The sequence below is a fragment of the Zonotrichia leucophrys genome, chromosome 15 (genome assembly GCF_028769735.1).
Source record: "Zonotrichia leucophrys gambelii isolate GWCS_2022_RI chromosome 15, RI_Zleu_2.0, whole genome shotgun sequence".
NCBI classification, from domain to species: Eukaryota; Metazoa; Chordata; class Aves; order Passeriformes; family Passerellidae; genus Zonotrichia; species Zonotrichia leucophrys.
Window position 1 is genome coordinate 12,013,422 of NC_088185.1, and position 18,245 is coordinate 12,031,666.

Below are 18,245 nucleotides of genomic sequence, written 5' to 3' on the forward strand. Positions count from 1 at the left end.
TAACATAATTACCATTATGCTAAGAAGTCATTTTGGGAAGTTCTGCTCGGAGCCCTTACGGCTCCGTCGGGACAGTTTTAGTCGGGACTGATCTTTCTGATGGAAGCCTAATTGCAGTTTTGGCTTTGTGTAAACAAACAGAGGCGGCTAATTGTTTAGGCAAATAGCAGATTAATTTAAATATTCATCCCTAATAAAACAAAAATGGTCCCCATTATGGTTCTCATTCCCATGGTGAGGAATATAAATATTCAGTGGGAGTGCCATTAGACAGGGATCTTAAGGATTATCTGCATTATTTCACATGGGTAGCACTTTCCAGATACCAAATAATCTTTACAAAAGCTACCATAAATCAATTTAAACTCATTTAGCTACCATTTCACTATGTGCAGTTTCATTACCACACTCTTGCTTCACCTCCTCGGGGACTGGGGAGGAGTGTTTGCAAACTGGCAGTGGTGCCCATCCACAGCTGTCTGTCAGGGCTTTTATGTCTCCTTCTGAAGGAAGAGCTGCCATTAATCATTTCATCATTAACGTGCTCCTCTGCAAGGGAGCCTTCTCCAGCCCTGCCTGTCACGCTGGAAGATTGCTTCTCAATTCAGTGCAAAGGTGGCCCAGAAGGCTCCAATTCCCTTCTGGTTCCCTCCTGATTGCCTCAGGTTGCTCTTACTCAGATTATGATGCTTTTAAACAGAGAACTGGGGAGCCAGGCTGGCTAAAATGCAATTATAAATATGTTTTCTTTTCACTTATACTCCTTTATTCTTTAGGATTTGTATTCTTTAGCTTTTTTCTGTGGTGACCAGGGAATGGAGCTGTGCTGGGAGGTTTGGGTGGAGCTCAGGGCAAGGCTCTTCCCCCAGAGGGTGCTGGCACTGCCCAGGGAATGGGCACGGCCCCGAGGCTGCCAGAGCTCCAGGAGCCTTTGGGCAGCACTGCCAGGGATGGACAGGGTGGGGGTGTTGGGGGTCTGGGCAGGGACAGGGCTGGGACTGGATGATCCTGTGGGTCCCTTCCCACTCAGGACGTTCTGTGATTCTGTGACCATGCAGCAAAGTGACTTAAAATTGGAGTGTGGGCTCTTCCTCACTGGTTTTGGGTAATTGAGGGCCTCTCTATAATAGAACAAAATTTCAGGTGTCTGTTTACATCTGATCTCCAAACATGGAAATTGAGAGAAGTCAGTGTCTTCCTCAAGGTAGCTGCTAATGTTATTGGACAGTCAGAAATGAGGAAATGGTACAGAGCAATAGAGCCTGGAATCACAGAATCACAGATGGGTTTGGGTTGGAAGGGACCTTAGAGCACATCCCATTTCACCTCTGCCATGGGCAGGGACACCTCCCACTATCCCAGGTGGCTCCAAGCCCTGTCCAGCCATGCCTTGGACACTTCCAGAGATCCAGGGGCAGCCCCAGCTGCTCTGGGCACCCTCCCAGGGAGGAATCCCTTCCCAATATCCCATCTATACATCCCCTCCTTCAGCTTCAGGCCAGAGCACATAAATTCTCCTGTGACCCATGGCCAGAGGAACCTCAGCACCCTGAATTTCAGCTGTCCTGCCCCCATCTCTTCCCCGCGTGTTTTTTGTTCCATGCGCGGGGGCGTGAACGGCCCTGGAATCCGGCTGTCTGGTGAGGGGCGAAGGCCAGGGCCCCTGTGCAGCTGAAGCCAGCCCCCCTCGGCGTCTTGGCCTCGGGCTGGGCTGGGGGATAGCTCGGAGCAGCGCGGTGAGAGACGAATTAGGAGGCGACCACTTGCTGGGGGTAAACTGTCGGTTTATTACAGAAAACCAACAAGGAGGGGAAACACCCAGCAAATGGCCCCGAACAGGGGGCGGGAGAGGGTTTTAAGGGAAAAGGGGGGAAGAAGGCAGGGAAACACGGCTATCCAATAGAAATACATATTTGGAGGTACGAAACATAACTGATATACTAAAGTAACCAACTGTTATAAATCATAGGAGGGGCTCCGGGGCTACAGCCAACCTAACTCCCAGAGAAAAGAAAATTCTCGAAACCTGGGAGGAGAAAAGGAGTGATTGACTGACCCCAAGGAGGAAACAACTTTCACTTTATAAGAGAAACCAAGGGAGGAGCAGTTTCATTTCCATAGCAACCTAACTGGCAGGGTAGCAGCAGGAAGTAATACAGAAAATGGGGGGAGCAAACTAACGAACTTAAGAACACACCACAGCAGTTCCACCAGCTCCACTTGCAGCTGTTCAAAGGCTCGCTGAAGGTTGTGTCAGAGCTGAGCTAACCCCTTTTCCCTGTGCAGGCACTGTCAGTGTTTGGAGCCTGCTGCTGGGCCAGGAGCCCATCCATCACTTCCAGCACAACCAGCACCTGCAGGCGCTGGCGCTGGCCCCGGGCGGCGCCGCCGTGGCCACGGCCTCCGGCTTCCAGGTCAGGCTGGAGAGCCCCGACGACAGAGGATTCTGGCAAACCCCAGGGACCTTTGAAATCCAGAAACTGGTGAGTCTCCAGGCTGCTCTGCTTCCTTACAGGAGCTCCTGATGCACTGATGGTTGTTGGTAGGGTTGGGATGGTTCTTAGAGAAGCCTTACAGCCTGAGCTCGATCGGGGTGGTACCAGCTCGAGGCTTTGGAGCAGGTTCAGGGTGAGTCTTCCATCCCTGAAGAGCAAGGGTGAACTGCTGGCTTGAGCTAGGAGTGAAAATGAACACAAGTCCATATGGTTCAGGAGGTTGGCTGGGTATTTTAGGTTTCTTTTAATTTTTTTTTATTTTTTTTTTTTGTCAACAGTAAACTAAGCTGGCTCATTTTGTAAATCAGTTTTCTCGCATAGAATTGGAGCTGAAACTTCAGGTCTCATTCCAGATCCACACTATCTGATTAATTCTGAGGCAGGATATTGCAGGCAGCCTAATAGTGTCACTTGTGAAGCTGTAACTACTCATGCAGCTTCTTTAGGTTGCACCTTCTGTCACTGAAGTTTTGAGAGTTGTAATTAAAACTCGTTTTCCTGAAGTTTTGTTTTGTCTCAGAGTATCAGCATTTGTTTGAAAGGGGAAGGAAGTGTGTAGGAATAATTGAGTCTTGCAGCCTCTCTCCTGTAGGAGGAAGCTGTGCAGTTAAAGGGTGTGAAGTGATTTAAACCACTCCTGATTAATCCCCCCTCCAAAGCTCAGTCAGTCTTACACTTCAGAAATAAGCTTGATGCTTGGTCTTTGTGTGGAATTAATCCATAACTGAGATGATTCATGAGTAGTTTGTTCAGTTCAGCACATGCAAAAGAAGTTTTGACTGTTTTTGAATAAATTAAAATAAAAAAATAAAATAAAAAGTCTGCTCTTTTTAGGTCAACTTCCTTAATCTGGTTCCAGATGTGACGGGGAGCCCGGTGGCAGTGGCAGCTGCAGAGGACATTGTGTATCTGCTGAAGGCTGAAGCTCCTGGCAGGATTCTGCACTCAGTCTATGGCCAGCCTGTCACCTGCCTTGATGTGGCTGCTCACGAGGCTGCCTTTGGCATCAAAACCTTTGGCTGGCTGTTGAATGAGCCCAACCAGGTACTGCCATTATTTTCTGAGATTTTTACACCTTTGTAATTAAGGAGAAAAGAGTTCGTGCTGAGGACTTCTTTCCCTGCTCTCCAGCTTTTGAGAGTAGAGAGAAAACAATTCAATGCAATAATCTGATGCTGCTTTGTCTTCTTCTGTGGGTTGAAGTGAGGGATTATTGTTCAACTGTGGGAAATGAATTTGTAAAGTTTGACACAAGATTTACATAGTATATATCTGTATGTAAACTTTGAGATAGGAAATACTGACTTAGAAATACTATGGAATAAGATAGATATTGTTGAGAGAGAAACAGAACTAGAAACAAGTTTCAAAGGATGGTTTTATGAATAAGATTAGATACTTTCAGGAAATAGAATTATGAAAAATATATTGTAGTAAGACTTCTGAAGAGCAATTTTAGAGCCCAACCAGGTACTGCCATTATTTTCTGAGAAGATTTTTACACCTTTGTAATTAAGGAGAAAAGAGTTCGTGCTGAGGACTTCTTTCCCTGCTCTCCAGCTTTTGAGAGTAGAGAGAAAATTCAATCAATAATCTGCTGCTGCTTTGTGTTCTTCTGTGGGCTGAAGTGAGGCAGCTGTGGGAAATGAATTTGTAGAGAATTTTTCAAGTTTCACACAAGGTTTACACAGTATGTAACTGTATGTAAACTTTGAGATAGGAAATACTGACTTAGAAATACTGTGGAATAAGATAGATATTGTTGAGAGAGAAACAGAACTAGAAACAAATTTCAAAGGATGGTTTTATGAATAAGATTAGATACTTTCAGGAAATAGAATTATGAAAAATATATTGTAGTAAGACTTCTGAAGAGCAATTTTAGAGCCCAACCAGGTACTGGCATTATTTTCTGAGAAGATTTTTACACTTTTGTAATTAAGGAGAAAAGAGTTCATGCTGGGGTCTTCTTTTCCTGCTCTCCAGCTTTTGAGAGTAGAGAGAAAATTCAATCAATAATCTGATGCTGCTTTGTGTTCTTCTGTGGGCTGAAGTGAGGGATTATTGTTCAACTGTGGGAAATGAATTTGTAAAGTTTGACACAAGATTTACATAGTATGTATCTGTATGTAAACTTTGAGATAGGAAATACTGACTTAGAAATACTATGGAATGGTGTTGAGAAATAGAACTAGAAACAAGTTCCAAAGGATGGCTTTATAAATAAGATTAGATACTTTAGGGAAATAGAATTATGAAAAATATATTGTAGTAAGATTTATGAAGAGTAATTTTAGATTATTAGTTTTAAGATTTACAGCACAGTGTGGTAAAAATTAATAAGTCAAAAACCACTTATGCTATATTGTAATTAAGAAATAATTAGCTTCTAATTGTGGTAGTGTAAATGATAATATCTGTATTGTCTCACCCTTCACAAGAGACTAAAAATAGAATAGAAGTTTTAAAAACACCTCTCAGTTGCCCCATCCATCTCTAGGTCAGAAAAAGCATGATCTGACATTCAGCCAGCTGGGTTCCCTGTGCACCCTCTGCTCCTCAGCAAGGCCAGCTCAGTCTGTGCTGCATCAATGGCATCGGGGGAAACTCATCTCAAAAATCCCACCTAAAAACCCCAGGAAACAGCCCAAAATCCCAAAGCATCCCTCAGCCTCTCTGATGAGGCATCCTGATCAGTACCAGGCAAATGAGCACAGTTAGGAGGGAGATGCTTTTTGTGCTGTGCTCTTGAGTATTTGGCCAAACTGTGAGGGGATTTTGGTGTTTCCGGATGCCTTGGGAAGAGTTCCTGTCCCTTTCCTGCACCTTGCCTCCCTTTTCCAGTGCCTGTTTCATTCCATTTTGTGTTACACTGAGGCTGTCAGCAGTGAGGGAAGGAGCAGGAGTGGAGCACCCACTGCAGACCTCTGTGGTCTGGAGTGTAAAAATGCAGGGTTTCCCTTGGCAAGGGACTGGAATGGGAAAGCTTTATTTAGGGCTTCCTCTGTAAGGGATAAATGTGTTCAGCTGCATCTCATTCCCCTTAAAACCCCCATAAATACCTGGAGGGCTGAGATGCTGCGAGCTGTGCTGACTTCATTCATTCCTCTGCTGTCCTAACCCAGCTCTTTTCCCTCCAGAGGTGGGAGGGCAGGAGGTGAAATTGCCTCATTTGGGGGCATTACCCCAGTGATCACTTTTGTGCCTCATAAAGAACAGAGAGACTCTCAGGTTTCTGTGGTTGAGGTGACCCTGAGGTGTTAGAAAGTCTCTTTTTTGCCAGCCCCATGACCAAAGAACTTGAGATTCCTCAGTTCTGCTTTTCAAGGTTATTTTCTCTTGTCTGTTACATTCTTTCTCTGTCCAGCAGGTTGGGTTGTGGCACACTGCCTGCCCTTGGGGTGGTGTAAGCTTTTTATACTAAAAACTATGTGTACTTTATTTACAATAATTTTCCAATCCCTATCACCTATGTTAGACACTCTGTCTCTACTCTGAACCAATCCAGAAGTGTCACCATCACAGCAGAAGATGGAGGACAAGAAGAAGGAGAAGAAGGACAGGACACATCCAGATTCCCCCATCTTGCCTCTTGAACCCCCATTCTAAATCCCCAAAATTCTACATTTTCACCCTGTGATAATTCAGTATCATTCTACTCAAGCTCTTGTGGCTTGTAAATCTTCACACAAAGTTGGTAATTGTTTCCATGGACTAAAATCAAAGGCAGAGGTGTTTGTGACTCTGTGCCAAGGTCTCTGAGCCCCTGCCAGGGTCTCAGATCCCCCAGGGCAGCCAGAGGAATGTCCTGGGTCCCAACAAGGACCCTCCCCAGCCCCGAGTGCTGCTCAGCAAAGCCAGACATTGTCACAGACATTTAAAGAAAAATCCTTTCCTTAGGATTTTTCCTCCTGAGAAGCTGGGAGGCCTCAGGAACAAAATGTAAACATTGATTATCTGCTGCTGTGGAATGCAACAGGTGCATCTGTGATTGGTTGTTTCTAATTAATGGCCAATCACAGCTGTCTCAGACTCTTGGTCAGACACAAGCTTTTGTTATCATTCCTTTTCCTTCTTTGCAAGCCTTCTGATGAAATCCTTCTATTCCTTTAGTATAGTTTTAATAGAATATATATAATAAAATAACAAATCAGCCTTTTGAAACATAGAGTCAACATTCTCCTCTCTTCCCTCATCCTGAGACCCCTGAACACCACCACAGGATATCTTTCCTCATTTACTCCTGAGCTCCCTGGCTCTTGCTGGCAGATTGCATTAAACCTGGTGCATCCTAATCAGGGAGATGGGCGCAGGCAGCCCGGGGGGTGTGACAAGGACACTGCCTTGGCACTGCTGCTCCAGCTGACATCACGCCGGAAATTAATTACTGCTGGCTCTTGCGCTAACGAGCGGCCCCGCGCAGACGTGAAGGGACTCTGCAGTGCCTGATTACACTGAGCCCACGGGGACAGCCTGGCGTTGGGACAGCTCCCCAGCCTGGAAATGCCATCCTGGAGCATTCCAGCCCCCCTGGCTGCTGCCTGTGTTCCTCCCCACTTCGGGGTTCTCTTTGTTTTCCTCCTGGTTGTTGTTTTCCTTCTGGCAATCACTGCCTAGTAACCTGCTTCCTGATCAAAACACTTAGGGAAACCATCTTTTTCCTCCCTCTCTCTTTTTATAAAATCATTTTCTAATTTTAGCCACGTTTGACAGCAGAGCTGAGATCTGAGGCATAAATTTACTGGGAACTTTTATGTTGGAGAGGAGGAAAACATCAAATCCATGGCCTAGACTTGGCTCCTGTCAGATGAGAGACACCCGTGCAGGAGGGAGGGGAAAACAGAAATGCTTCATCCCTGAGAAGTTCAGCTTGCACTTTAGTAGCACCAGACAACCCAAATATGCTGCTGTTTCTTGAAAGTTCTTCTGCTCTAGTGCTCCTGGAACTCTTTTTTGAAGTTAGGCAATGAAAGATTTTGTTGTTTCAGCTCTGTTAACTCAACATGAAATCCCTTCAAGTCCAAATTCCGAGATCTGTGTTCCCATCTAGGCTTGTCTAGGGCTAATTAAATAGCCCAGATAATGACCCATGGGGGAAATCCTTATTGCCAGGGCATCCAGGGGACATTGCTTGAGGGATGGTGTCAGGCCAGTGACACATCCCCTGTGTCAGGCAGCTGGGAGCCCCCTGTCACAGAGCTGCTGCAGCAGCACCCCAAGGCTGGGTTTTTGGGTTTAAACACCATGGGGGAGATTAAATCCACAGCTTGGCTTTGGTCCTCTTCATGTCAGGATCTAAACCTCAAAAGGAAGCAGCAGGATAAATGTTAGGCTTGAGTTCATCTAGTTTCTGATGCAGTCTGGAGCTTTTCTCATAGCTGGTGCCTTTAAACCTTCCCTGAACCTGCTGCCAGGTAAATCTGGTCTCCTACTACAGCTCAGGTGAGCTTTGTGCATTATTTCTGTGATATTTAGAGGTGTTTGTCCTCCTGAGATGAGGGGAAATATCCTAAACCACAACTTTCTCCTGTATTTCAAATTCTGTTCAAAATTTTTAACATTTTCAGCAGTTCATGGGGATATGAGACAATGAACAAAGGAGGATTTGGGGGTTTTTCTACCAAAGAAACTTCATACAGCATGCAGGAGGATTTTTATTACAAATATTGTCAGGTACAGCTCAGGTGAGGATTTTTGTTACAAATATTGTCAGGCACAGTTCAGGTGAGGATTTTTATTACAGATATTGTCAGGCACAGCTCAGGTGAGGATTTTTGTTACAGATATTGTCAGGCACAGCTCAGGTGAGGATTTTTATTACAAATATTGTCAGGCACAGTTCAGGTGAGGATTTTTGTTGCAGATATTGTCAGGCACAGTTCAGGTGAGGATTTTTGTTGCAGATATTGTCAGGCACAGCTCAGGTGAGGATTTTTATTACAAATATTGTCAGGCACAGTTCAGGTGAGGATTTTTGTTGCAGATATTGTCAGGCACAGCTCAGGTGAGGATTTTTGTTACAGATATTGTCAGGCACAGCTCAGGTGAGGATTTTTGTTATGGATATTGTCAGGCACAGTTCAGGTGAGGATTTTTGTTATGGATATTGTCAGACACAACTCAGGTGATGATTTTTATTACAAATATTGTCAGGCACAATTCAGTGCCTGACAAAATTCACCTCACAATTCAGGTGAGGATTTTTATTACAGATATTGTCAGGCCCAGTTCAGGTGAGGATTTTTGTTACAGATATTGTCAGGCACAGTTCAGGTGAGGATTTTTATTACAAATATTGTCAGGCACAGCTCAGGTGAGGATTTTTGTTACAGATATTGTCAGGCACAGTTCAGGTGAGGATTTTTATTACAGATATTGTCAGGCACAGTTCAGGTGAGGATTTTTGTTATGGATATTGTCAGGCACAGTTTAGGTGAGGATTTTTGTTACAAATATTGTCAGGAACACTCAGGTGAGGATTTTTGTTGCAGATATTGTCAGGCACAGCTCAGGTGAGGATTTTTATTACAGATATTGTCAGGCACAGTTCAGGTGAGGATTTTTATTACAGATATTGTCAGGCACAGTTTAGGTGAGGATTTTTGTTGCAGATATTGTCAGGCACAGCTCAGGTGAGGATTTTTGTTACAAATATTGTCAGGCACAGCTCAGGTGAGGATTTTTGTTACAGATATTGTCAGGCACAGTTCAGGTGAGGATTTTTATTACAAATATTGTCAGGCACAGTTTAGGTGAGGATTTTTGTTACAGATATTGTCAGGCACAGCTCAGGTGAGGATTTTTGTTATGGATATTGTCACACACAACTCAGGTGAGGATTTTTATTACAAATATTGTCAGGCACAATTCAGTGCCTGACAAAATTCACCTCACAATTCAGGTGAGGATTTTTATTACAGATATTGTCAGGCACAGTTTAGGTGAGGATTTTTATTACAGATATTGTCAGGCACAATTCAGGTGAGGATTTTTGTTATGGATATTGTCAGGCACAGCTCAGGTGAGGATTTTTGTTACAGATATTGTCAGGCACAATTCAGGTGAGGATTTTTGTTATGGATATTTTCAGGCACAGCTCAGGTGTGGTTTTGGTTGCTTTGTGCACAAACATGAACCTGATTCCAGAGCTGGTGGATGGGGAGGAGAGGAGGGGAGGGAAGGGATGATTTTACAGCTTCCAGCTCTGAGGCAGAAGCTGGATGTGCTGAGATCAGCTCTCTGGGGTGCTGCTTGTTCATGCTGCTGCTTTTGCTGCTCTCTGGAGCTGCTGATTGGCTTGAGGAAAGGTGTTCAACCTCACCTGGCTCCTCTCAGCAGCCAGTGAAACACTGCCTGGGTTTGCTCCTGGATTTCGTGTTTCCATGGAATTCTTCAGCTGCTTGGGAGTGTGAGTGTGTCCAGTGGAATTAACCAGTGATAGTGAGCGAAAACAAATTTGAAATGATAGAATCCTTGAGTGGTTTGGGTTGGAAGGGGCCTTAAAGCCCATGCAGTGCCACCCCTGCCATGGCAGGGACACCTCCCACTGTCCCAGGCTGCTCCAGCCAGGTCCTGGACACAGCCACAGCTGCTCTGGACAACAGTAAATACTCCTTGAAATTGAGTTTCATACCCTACAGTCATTTTTAGATTATATATTTAGTTCATGACTGCTTTATGTGAGCTTTTACACCTTACTTACACCTTATTTTAACTAAAATCCTCCTAACTCAGAAGCTGCATTGTCTTTCCTGGTGTTGAATGTCTCCAGTTCTCAAAGAGTTCCAAAGACTTCAATTTTTTTAATCTTAGCTTTTCTTTTTTAAAAAATGTGGTTTTTTTATTTCTGTTGGCCTCTGTGACCCTTGTAAAGAGCCCAATTTTCACTAAATTCATCTTTATGAACTCTTGTTTTCATACCAGTAGAAGGGCAGGGCTTGCTGGTGTTTGAACAGATGGAACTTGCCCAAATGTCTCTCTTTGAGGAGCTGCAGGGCTGCAGGGTGTTAGCAGATCTTTGGAGGTGTTGAAAGGTGTTTTAAATACCTTTTTATTTATAAGCTCTTTGGTACCATGTCAGAGAGACTGAACTTTCTGAAAACTGAACTATTGCAAGGAAAAGAGACCAGCAGAGAGTCCAGAACTTTTCCTTGTCTAAATTTTGCATGATTTCTTGATCAAACACTCTAAGTGACCAGGAATAATAATAGTAGTAATAATAACAATATTAATTTTTTATTATTATTATTATTATTATTATTATTATTATTATTATTATTATTATTATTATTTGCAAGTTGAAATAAATAAACTACTAAATAAATAATAAATAAATCAATCCCTTTCTATTGGCTGACATTAAGGACATTCTGCTTTTTCCCCCCTGTGTGTGCCATAGTGTGAGTGCCTCAAAATTGGCACAGTAGGTGAGGTGGGTGTCTCAGGTTTGGAAAATACAGCTGCTAGGATGTGCCATGAATATTCCAGGTGATGAAACCAAGGGATTTAATTCAGTTTTTAAGGTTCACATTGCCTCAGAAGGTTTGGGAGCACCTGTCCCTGGGCTAGAGGGGTTTTTGAGTGTGTGGGTGTTTCGGTGGGCAAACACAACATCCTCCCCACGGGCCCTGGAGCTCTTAGCTCCACCAGGCACGAGTCAAAGGAGCCTGGTGACCCCATTGCAGTCCTAGCAGACATCTGCCCACATGCCAGGCTGGCAGAGCCCCGGGGGCTGGCAGTGCCCAGGGCTGCAGGTGCGTTGGCAGCGCCCAGCGCAGAGCTTGGCGCCCCTGCTTGCCACCAGCCTGCAGCCTCGCTCTGCAACTCCAGGCACGGGGAAACTTCAAAGGGAAAAGCAAACTGCACTTGTCTTCAGCTCTGTGTGTGACTTGTGCAGCAGGTGTGGGATGGGCAGGAGCAGGGAGCTGCTTTTCCTGCTGGGTTTGCTGGGAGCTGTGCTGCTGCTTTTGGGTTTTCAGGCATCGCCCGGCGCATGCGTCTGCCAGCAAAAGTCACCTTTAGGATGGCATGAAAGTCAATTTTCCACATGCTCAGAGAAGCACTTGTGTTCCCAGCTCCCCACAATGACTTCTATCTGGCAAGAACTTGAAAAATAGTCGCTCTGGCTGATTGTCAAAAATTACATCATATTGGAGTAAACTGCTTTTAAATCAAACATCCATTATTCATGGATATTAACTGCTTTTTTATTTATTTATTTTTTTAACTGGCTGTTTTGTGTTTGATTTACTCTTTTTCTTCTTCTCTGATTGTCTGTCTGTCTCCTTCAGCTGCTCCTTTTAAATCTTAGCTCATCTTGAAATTTATGGAGCCAGAACACTTATCTGTGTGCACAAGTATCAGCGTGCTGACCTTGCATTTGTTAACAGTCAGATTGTTTTTGTTGTTGTTGCAGTGTTATGTGCCATATTTACAGTAGGCAATCCAATACATTTGCACAGGGAAACTGTGCCCCTGGGGCTTGTAAACTTTAAAAATATTCTTGTTTTCCACATCACTTTAGATATAAAACCCAAACTTGCAGCAGTGTGTACCATATGTTGTGTTTAATTTGATGAGTTCCCCCACAATGCATGTTCCTGCTTTTGTAGGTACCCTCTGGATTGGATGGGTTTGACCTGAGCAGAAACCAGATCCCTTTTTTGTTTGTGGTGGACTTGGAATTTCACAGCCCCTTTTTCATTGGCAATATTTTTGTGTATTCAGGCAATGTTTTTTCCAATTGGCAGAGGGCTGGACAGAAGCAGAGGGGAGAAATATAATCTGAAAATAAATGTAAATTCTGTCCTCAGGCTTGCTGCTTGATCCTCTGCCACTCTGAGCAACTCAGGGTGGTTTTATTTTACTTGAAATGACAGAAACCTCAATCCTGGATGGTTCTTTCTGAAAAAGTGCTTCTGTAATGGATCCTGTGTGTTGTACAGCGAGGAGAAGGATGTAGGGTTTGAGTGTGGTTTTACAATGTGCTTTTTGCTGATATTTATGATCCTCCCTCCAATACTGCATCTAAATAAGAACCAAATTCAGAGAATAAGAATAAGAAGAACCAACACACAGGGGGATTCACCCAGTTCTGAGACACAGCTCTGCCTGCAGCTGCCCCACGCTGTTCCTGGGGGCAGGAGGTGGGAAAGGGAAAGGGAAAGGGAAAGGGAAAGGGCTGGGAAGGGAAAGGGAAAGGGGAAGGGGAAGGGAAAGGGAGGCAGGAATGGGCTGGGAAGGGAGAGGAAAAGGAAAGGGAAAGGGAAAGGGAGGCAGGAATGGGCTGGGAAGGGAGAGGGAAAAAGGGAAAGGGAAAGGGAGGCAGGAATGGGCTGGGAAGGGAGAGGAAAAGGGAAGCAGGAATGGGCTGGGAAGGGAAAGGAAAAGGGAAGGGAAAGGGAAAGGGAAGCAGGAATGGGCTGAGAAGGGAGAGGAAAAGGGAAAAAGGGAAAGGGAAAGGGAGGCAGGAATGGGCTGGGAAGGGAAAGGAAAAGGGAAAGGGAAAGGGAAGCAGGAATGGGCTGAGAAGGGAGAGGAAAAGGGAAAGGAAAAGCAGCTCTTCCCAGAGCAGGCGTGTGCTGGCTGCCATCCAGGACAGTGGGATGGACACCCCAGCTCTTGTTGAAAGTACCACAGGCTCTTTGATAACAAGTGCTCAGGGATTTGTTGTTTTAATGTTCTGTCCAAAAAAGACATCTCCAACAGCACAGCATCCCAAAACACCTGCTGGGGTTTTGGCCACGCATGGAAGAGTTCCATCAGCAGCATTTCCTACAGTTCCTTGGTTTTTCTTGGAAGTGTCTCAAGCAGAGTGCATCGACCACGCTTGACCTCACTTAGCAGCGAGATGTAACAAAGCTCACAGCTCAGCTCTTCTGGCTCCAGAGCCTTTAATTTTTTGGGAATTCATTTCAGGCATCTTTCATGAGTTCTTGGACAGCATTTAAAGAGAGCTCCCTGCCCCAGCACTCTGCAGTTCTGTGCAGAACAGTAACTTTGCCTTTTTTCCCGTGCCTGGGCTGGGTTCCTGGTGTGTCCCTCCCAGAGGAGCAGCCGCAGGCTGAGCTGTGCCCAAGTCACCCAGCAAAAAGGGGAATTAGTCTAATGCACTGCCTTAACAAAGGGGAGACTATGAGCATGAATTATTAATACCCCCAGTCTGTGGCAGTGGGCTGAAATGAAGTCCCATTTGCTCAGCCTTATTAAAAGAGAGAGAGAGAGAGGCAGGGATGGTAAAGGTCGTTAAGGGACTTGTAAGAGGGAAGGGATCGCCTCGGAGATGGATAATGTGTTTGCTAATCTCTGTGGTCTTTAACTAAACAGAATGCTGGAGGTGCTCTGGCTATTCCTGGCTTGTTGAATTATTAAGCATTCAGGGAGATTGCCTGGCTCTTGGCCAACAACTTGGACTTTTCATTTGGCCAATGTTAATAGGTGACACTTTTTATTTGGGGCGTTGGATCCCGGTGCTGCCTGCACGGGGTCTTTAATGCTTTTCCTCCCCGAGGTCCCAGAGGGGCCAGGGCTGCTCATTAGTGTGTTATCCCAGGGTTCTTCATTTCACACCCAAATGCTCTTGGTTCACTTCCCTCACTTCGGTACCTATTAGGTCACTGGGCTTGGGTGTCCATTATAGGATTATAAATACCTTTAAAAGGGTAATCCCTCTGCAGTGTGCATTATAGGATTATAAACCTCCCAGAGATCTTATGCTTTATCTGCCCTTTAACACACAGGCCCTTATTTCAAGTCCCTATTGACCAGGTATTTCCATTCTCTCTCCTTGGCCTTTGTAAGGAAAATCCTTCTTGCCTTGGGATATTACAGGAGAGCTCATCAGAGGTGTTCCAGCAACTTCAGAATTGTCATCAGTGTGCTCTTAAATCCCTGTCTCCAGGAAATTATTATTCAGACTTAAGCATTCTGAGTGCTTTTAGCTTCTTTACTTATCAATTGGTCAGGATAAGGGTTTGAAACTCACTTGCAGGTCATGGAGCTGCTCAAGACAGGTTGAATTTCAAGACAGGCAAAACCTGGATACTGAAATTCGTAGAGACTCTTCTAATGATGGAGCTAATTGGTTAGAAAGACATTTGTGCATGATAAAATTTAAAATAAATTTAAATCAATAACAAGATTGATGGTTAAAATGAACAATCTTTAAAAGAATAGAGATAGGCATGAGAAGGAGTTGAAGGGGGTAGGAGAAGATGATACAAGCTTTTCTTCCATTTTTGTGGGTGTGAACCCTTTTTTTTCTACAGATTCTTAGATGCAACCCCTTTAAATTGGAGGCCACCCTCAAGTTATGTGAGGAGAAATAAATTTTTTTTCCAGCTGCTGTTACCTGTGAGCTTTGCCATGGGCCTGCAGGCAGAGCAAATGTAACACGGAAAACATTCCATGGGAATCTTTCAGTGCAATTTTTCATTCCAGCCTTTCATGGCCATGGCTGGATGTTCAAATATGTATCCTATGTTTATAGCAGAGATGGGAGCTCTGGTCATTTAGATAAATTAATAGGTTATGGATGTTCACTGCAAGTATCAGCCCCAGGGGACTTTTAAGAAAGCAGCTTTTGGCCCTCTCCCCTCTGGAGTTTAACATCCAGCTGGGAAGGGCCCAACTGGGAGCTGGAATGCATTGCTCCTGACCCTGTCAGTTCTTTCTTCAGCTGAATTCAGCACTTTATTGCCTTTGTCTTTTGTTCCAAACTTTCCAAGGAGAAGTTTGGGTTGCCAGGCACAGATATTAATTTCCTTAGCACTGAGAACCCTTCGAGGTGCCTTTGCCAGAACATCATTATCTGTGGGTTTGGTTACTGAGCTGTTGGGAGCTGGGCTGAAGTGAGAACAGCCTGTAAACTGGTTTTTACCTCAAACACTAACATTGCCATGAAGTTTGTAGCAGCTTTTTCCTTGGGGTGGAAGTTTAAATTAATTTTTATTTAAATTTAACTTTTATGTCCTAGGTTTTCCAACAAAGGTCATCCTTGCTTTGGTTTTTTGGGTCTTAAGGATGAAAAATGCCATGTTTTTTGAGACAGCTTCACAAAGAACTAATTGGGAGATTATAAATCTTAGGAACACCTAAGGAAGTTGGATGTGTTGATCCTAATAGGGAGCTGAATTTGCCTGGGAGAATGGCAGGTGGAGGAAACCTGCAAATTCTCTGTTTCTCTTTGCCCTGTTCCTTGAGATCTTTAAAGCTTCACTTTGCTTGCCCAGAGGCCTCCATCACAAAATGATCCTCTCCTTCTCTCTTAATTCACCTTTCAGATCTCTGAAATGGCACAGATAGGAAATAAAAGGCCAGGCAGCATCAGCGCTGCTGTTCTGGCAAATGTTGAAATAATCCATCCAGATAGTGCAATATTTATTGAGCTGCACGTGGCTATAATCAGCAAATTAGAAGTAAATAATATTGATGTGACGATGACATGGCCATGCTGATGTTGCCATGGAAGCTGTGGGGTTTTTCTGGTGTTTCAAATACCATTAACTCTTCTCATGGTCACAAGGTTTCTTTTCATTTCAACAAGCAACACCATGAAATTGAATCATGTTTATGAAGTTATATAAGGCCAGGTGCAGCACCGAGCTCCACTGGGCTTTGACCAGTGCGTTTTTCTGTTTCTAAAAATATTTGTTCTCCTAAATTGAAAGGCCCAAGCAGACAGATCAGATGTGGCCCCACAGGAAGGACAGCAAACGTGATTAAACTGATGGAGGAGAGGAGTGGGAGCGGGCAGGGAACAACTCGTGCTTCTCATCCAGGCTCTGCTTGAATCATCTCAGATGCTGCCTAAAATCAGAGTTGTTTTTCTGCCTTTCCCATCTGAGCTGCCACTTCAGATGTGACATTTCTGTGTGTGTGTGTGTGAGGGCACCCAGGCTCTCAGTGTGTGCTCAGCTCTGCCCTGCAGTTCCTGCTGCACTTGACCAGATCTGCCTCACTGTCCATCTGTCCAGACCTCCTCAGGGCTGCTGCTGTTTGCTTTTGCTGCTCTCTCAAGCACTAAAATTGATGAGGAAACCCTTTGCTTTTCCTGTAACACCAAAGATGTCACCTGTGTGGTTTTCCTGAGAGCTGTGCCTGGCCATTCTGGGGGTGCATCCCTGCTTGTGGCTGGATCCCACTGGGAAACCTGAATTCCTGATTTCTGAGGGTGTCTGTGCTGGTGCTCACAGGGGTCCCAGCATGAGGGAAGAGATGAGGATCTGACTCCATGTTTCAGAAGCCTTGATTTATTATTTTATGATATATATTATATTAAAACCATACTAAAAGAATAGAAGAAAGGATTTCATCAGAAGGTTAGCTGAGAATAGAAAAAGAAGGAATGAATAATAATGGCTTGTGACTGACCAGTGAGTCTGAAACCACTGGTCTGTGATTGGCCATTAATTAGAAACAAGCACATGAGACCAATCCCAGATGCACCTGTTGCATTCCACAGCAGCAGATAATCACTGTTTACATTTTGTTCCTGAGGCCTCTCAGCTTCTCAGCAGAAAAAATCCTGAGAAAAGGATTTTTCAGGAAATATCATGGCTACAGGTGTCATTGCCTTTCTTCACAGGGGTAGATCTGTCTCTTGGTGCTGTTTTACACATCAGGGAACAAATCCTGCAGAACCCTTCAGGTGGTAAAACTCTGCTTGGTGGGGCAGCAGAACCTTGTCGTGGTGCTCCTGCTGAATAATTGGTGTTTTATTCCCTCTCTGCCAGATCCTCCTTTACAACCTGGAAACAAACCAGTGTGTGACCAAGCTGGGCAACTCCATGGGTGCCTTCTCATGTGTCAACCTCCACAGCAGCCCCCCCAACATGCTGGTGGCAGGCAACAAGGACAGAAGGTGAGTGATCCCCACCTCCAGCTCCCTGTCCTGCATCTGGCCCTGCTGGAATCGCTCTCTCCTCTCGTGTTTCCATCAAGCTGAGGAACAAACTATTAGGTAATAGTTGGATGTGGCTGTCAGTGTGCTTTGTCTGGGAAGCTCCATGGGAAGAGGAGCTTTCTGAGCCATTTGGTGGAGGCAGTTGGTGCACAGCCCAGCGAGACCACTTGGAATCTCTTCCACTTCCCCACCGCCACCCGCAAAATGAGTTTGGCATTTAAAAGCTCACTTTCTGATATTAAAAAAATAACCTAAGGGATGAATCATGGAGGATGAGATGGGCCCTGCTGCCAAATGATGTCAAAAGTGTATTTGGGAACACTGTGATGTCCCTCAGGTGACAGAGAAAAAAAGAGACTTTCATATGAACAGATTCCAGCTTCTATTTAGCTGATTAGCAGCTTTCTCTTTAACTCCTTGGCTTGGGGAGTAGGATTTTCCCAGCTCAGTGTCTGCTGCCAGGAATGGCCGCTCTGGGAACAGGCAGTGCAAAAGGATTAAAGTGCTTAAAAAGACCCTTTGAGTCCAATTTTTAGATTTCCTTTTTTTGGCCAGTCGTTTGTGGGGTCTGATCCAGTGCACCAAAGGAGATGTGGGATGGCCAGGAGCCAGTCTCTAATGGCTCCTGCTTCCTTCCCTCCTCCTTTCCACACTGGGCACCAGGCTGCAGGTGGTGCTCTGCTCTGGTGCTGGGATCAGATTGGAAGGCGGGCACTTCCCTCTGCCAAATCCCAGACCTCTGTCCCGCCAGTGCAGCAGCTTGCAAAAATGATTATTTTGTCAAACAGCTTTTTTTTTTTTTTTCCTTCCTGGAGAATAAGGGAGTGTGAGCAAGCCTCGCACTTTCT

At 44.8% G+C, this 18,245-nt stretch overlaps 1 protein-coding gene across 1 annotated transcript in view; it reads left to right on the forward strand.

Moving 5' to 3' along the window:
- The window catches only part of FBXW8 (F-box and WD repeat domain containing 8), a 64,981-nt gene that overhangs the window by 34,610 nt on the left and 12,126 nt on the right, over positions 1-18,245 (forward strand). Inside the window, exons 6-8 of the mRNA XM_064726925.1 lie at positions 2,287-2,483; positions 3,330-3,539; positions 17,228-17,355. Of these exons, the coding sequence (XP_064582995.1) occupies positions 2,287-2,483; positions 3,330-3,539; positions 17,228-17,355 (535 nt within the window). The remainder of the gene's footprint in view (positions 1-2,286; positions 2,484-3,329; positions 3,540-17,227; positions 17,356-18,245) is intronic.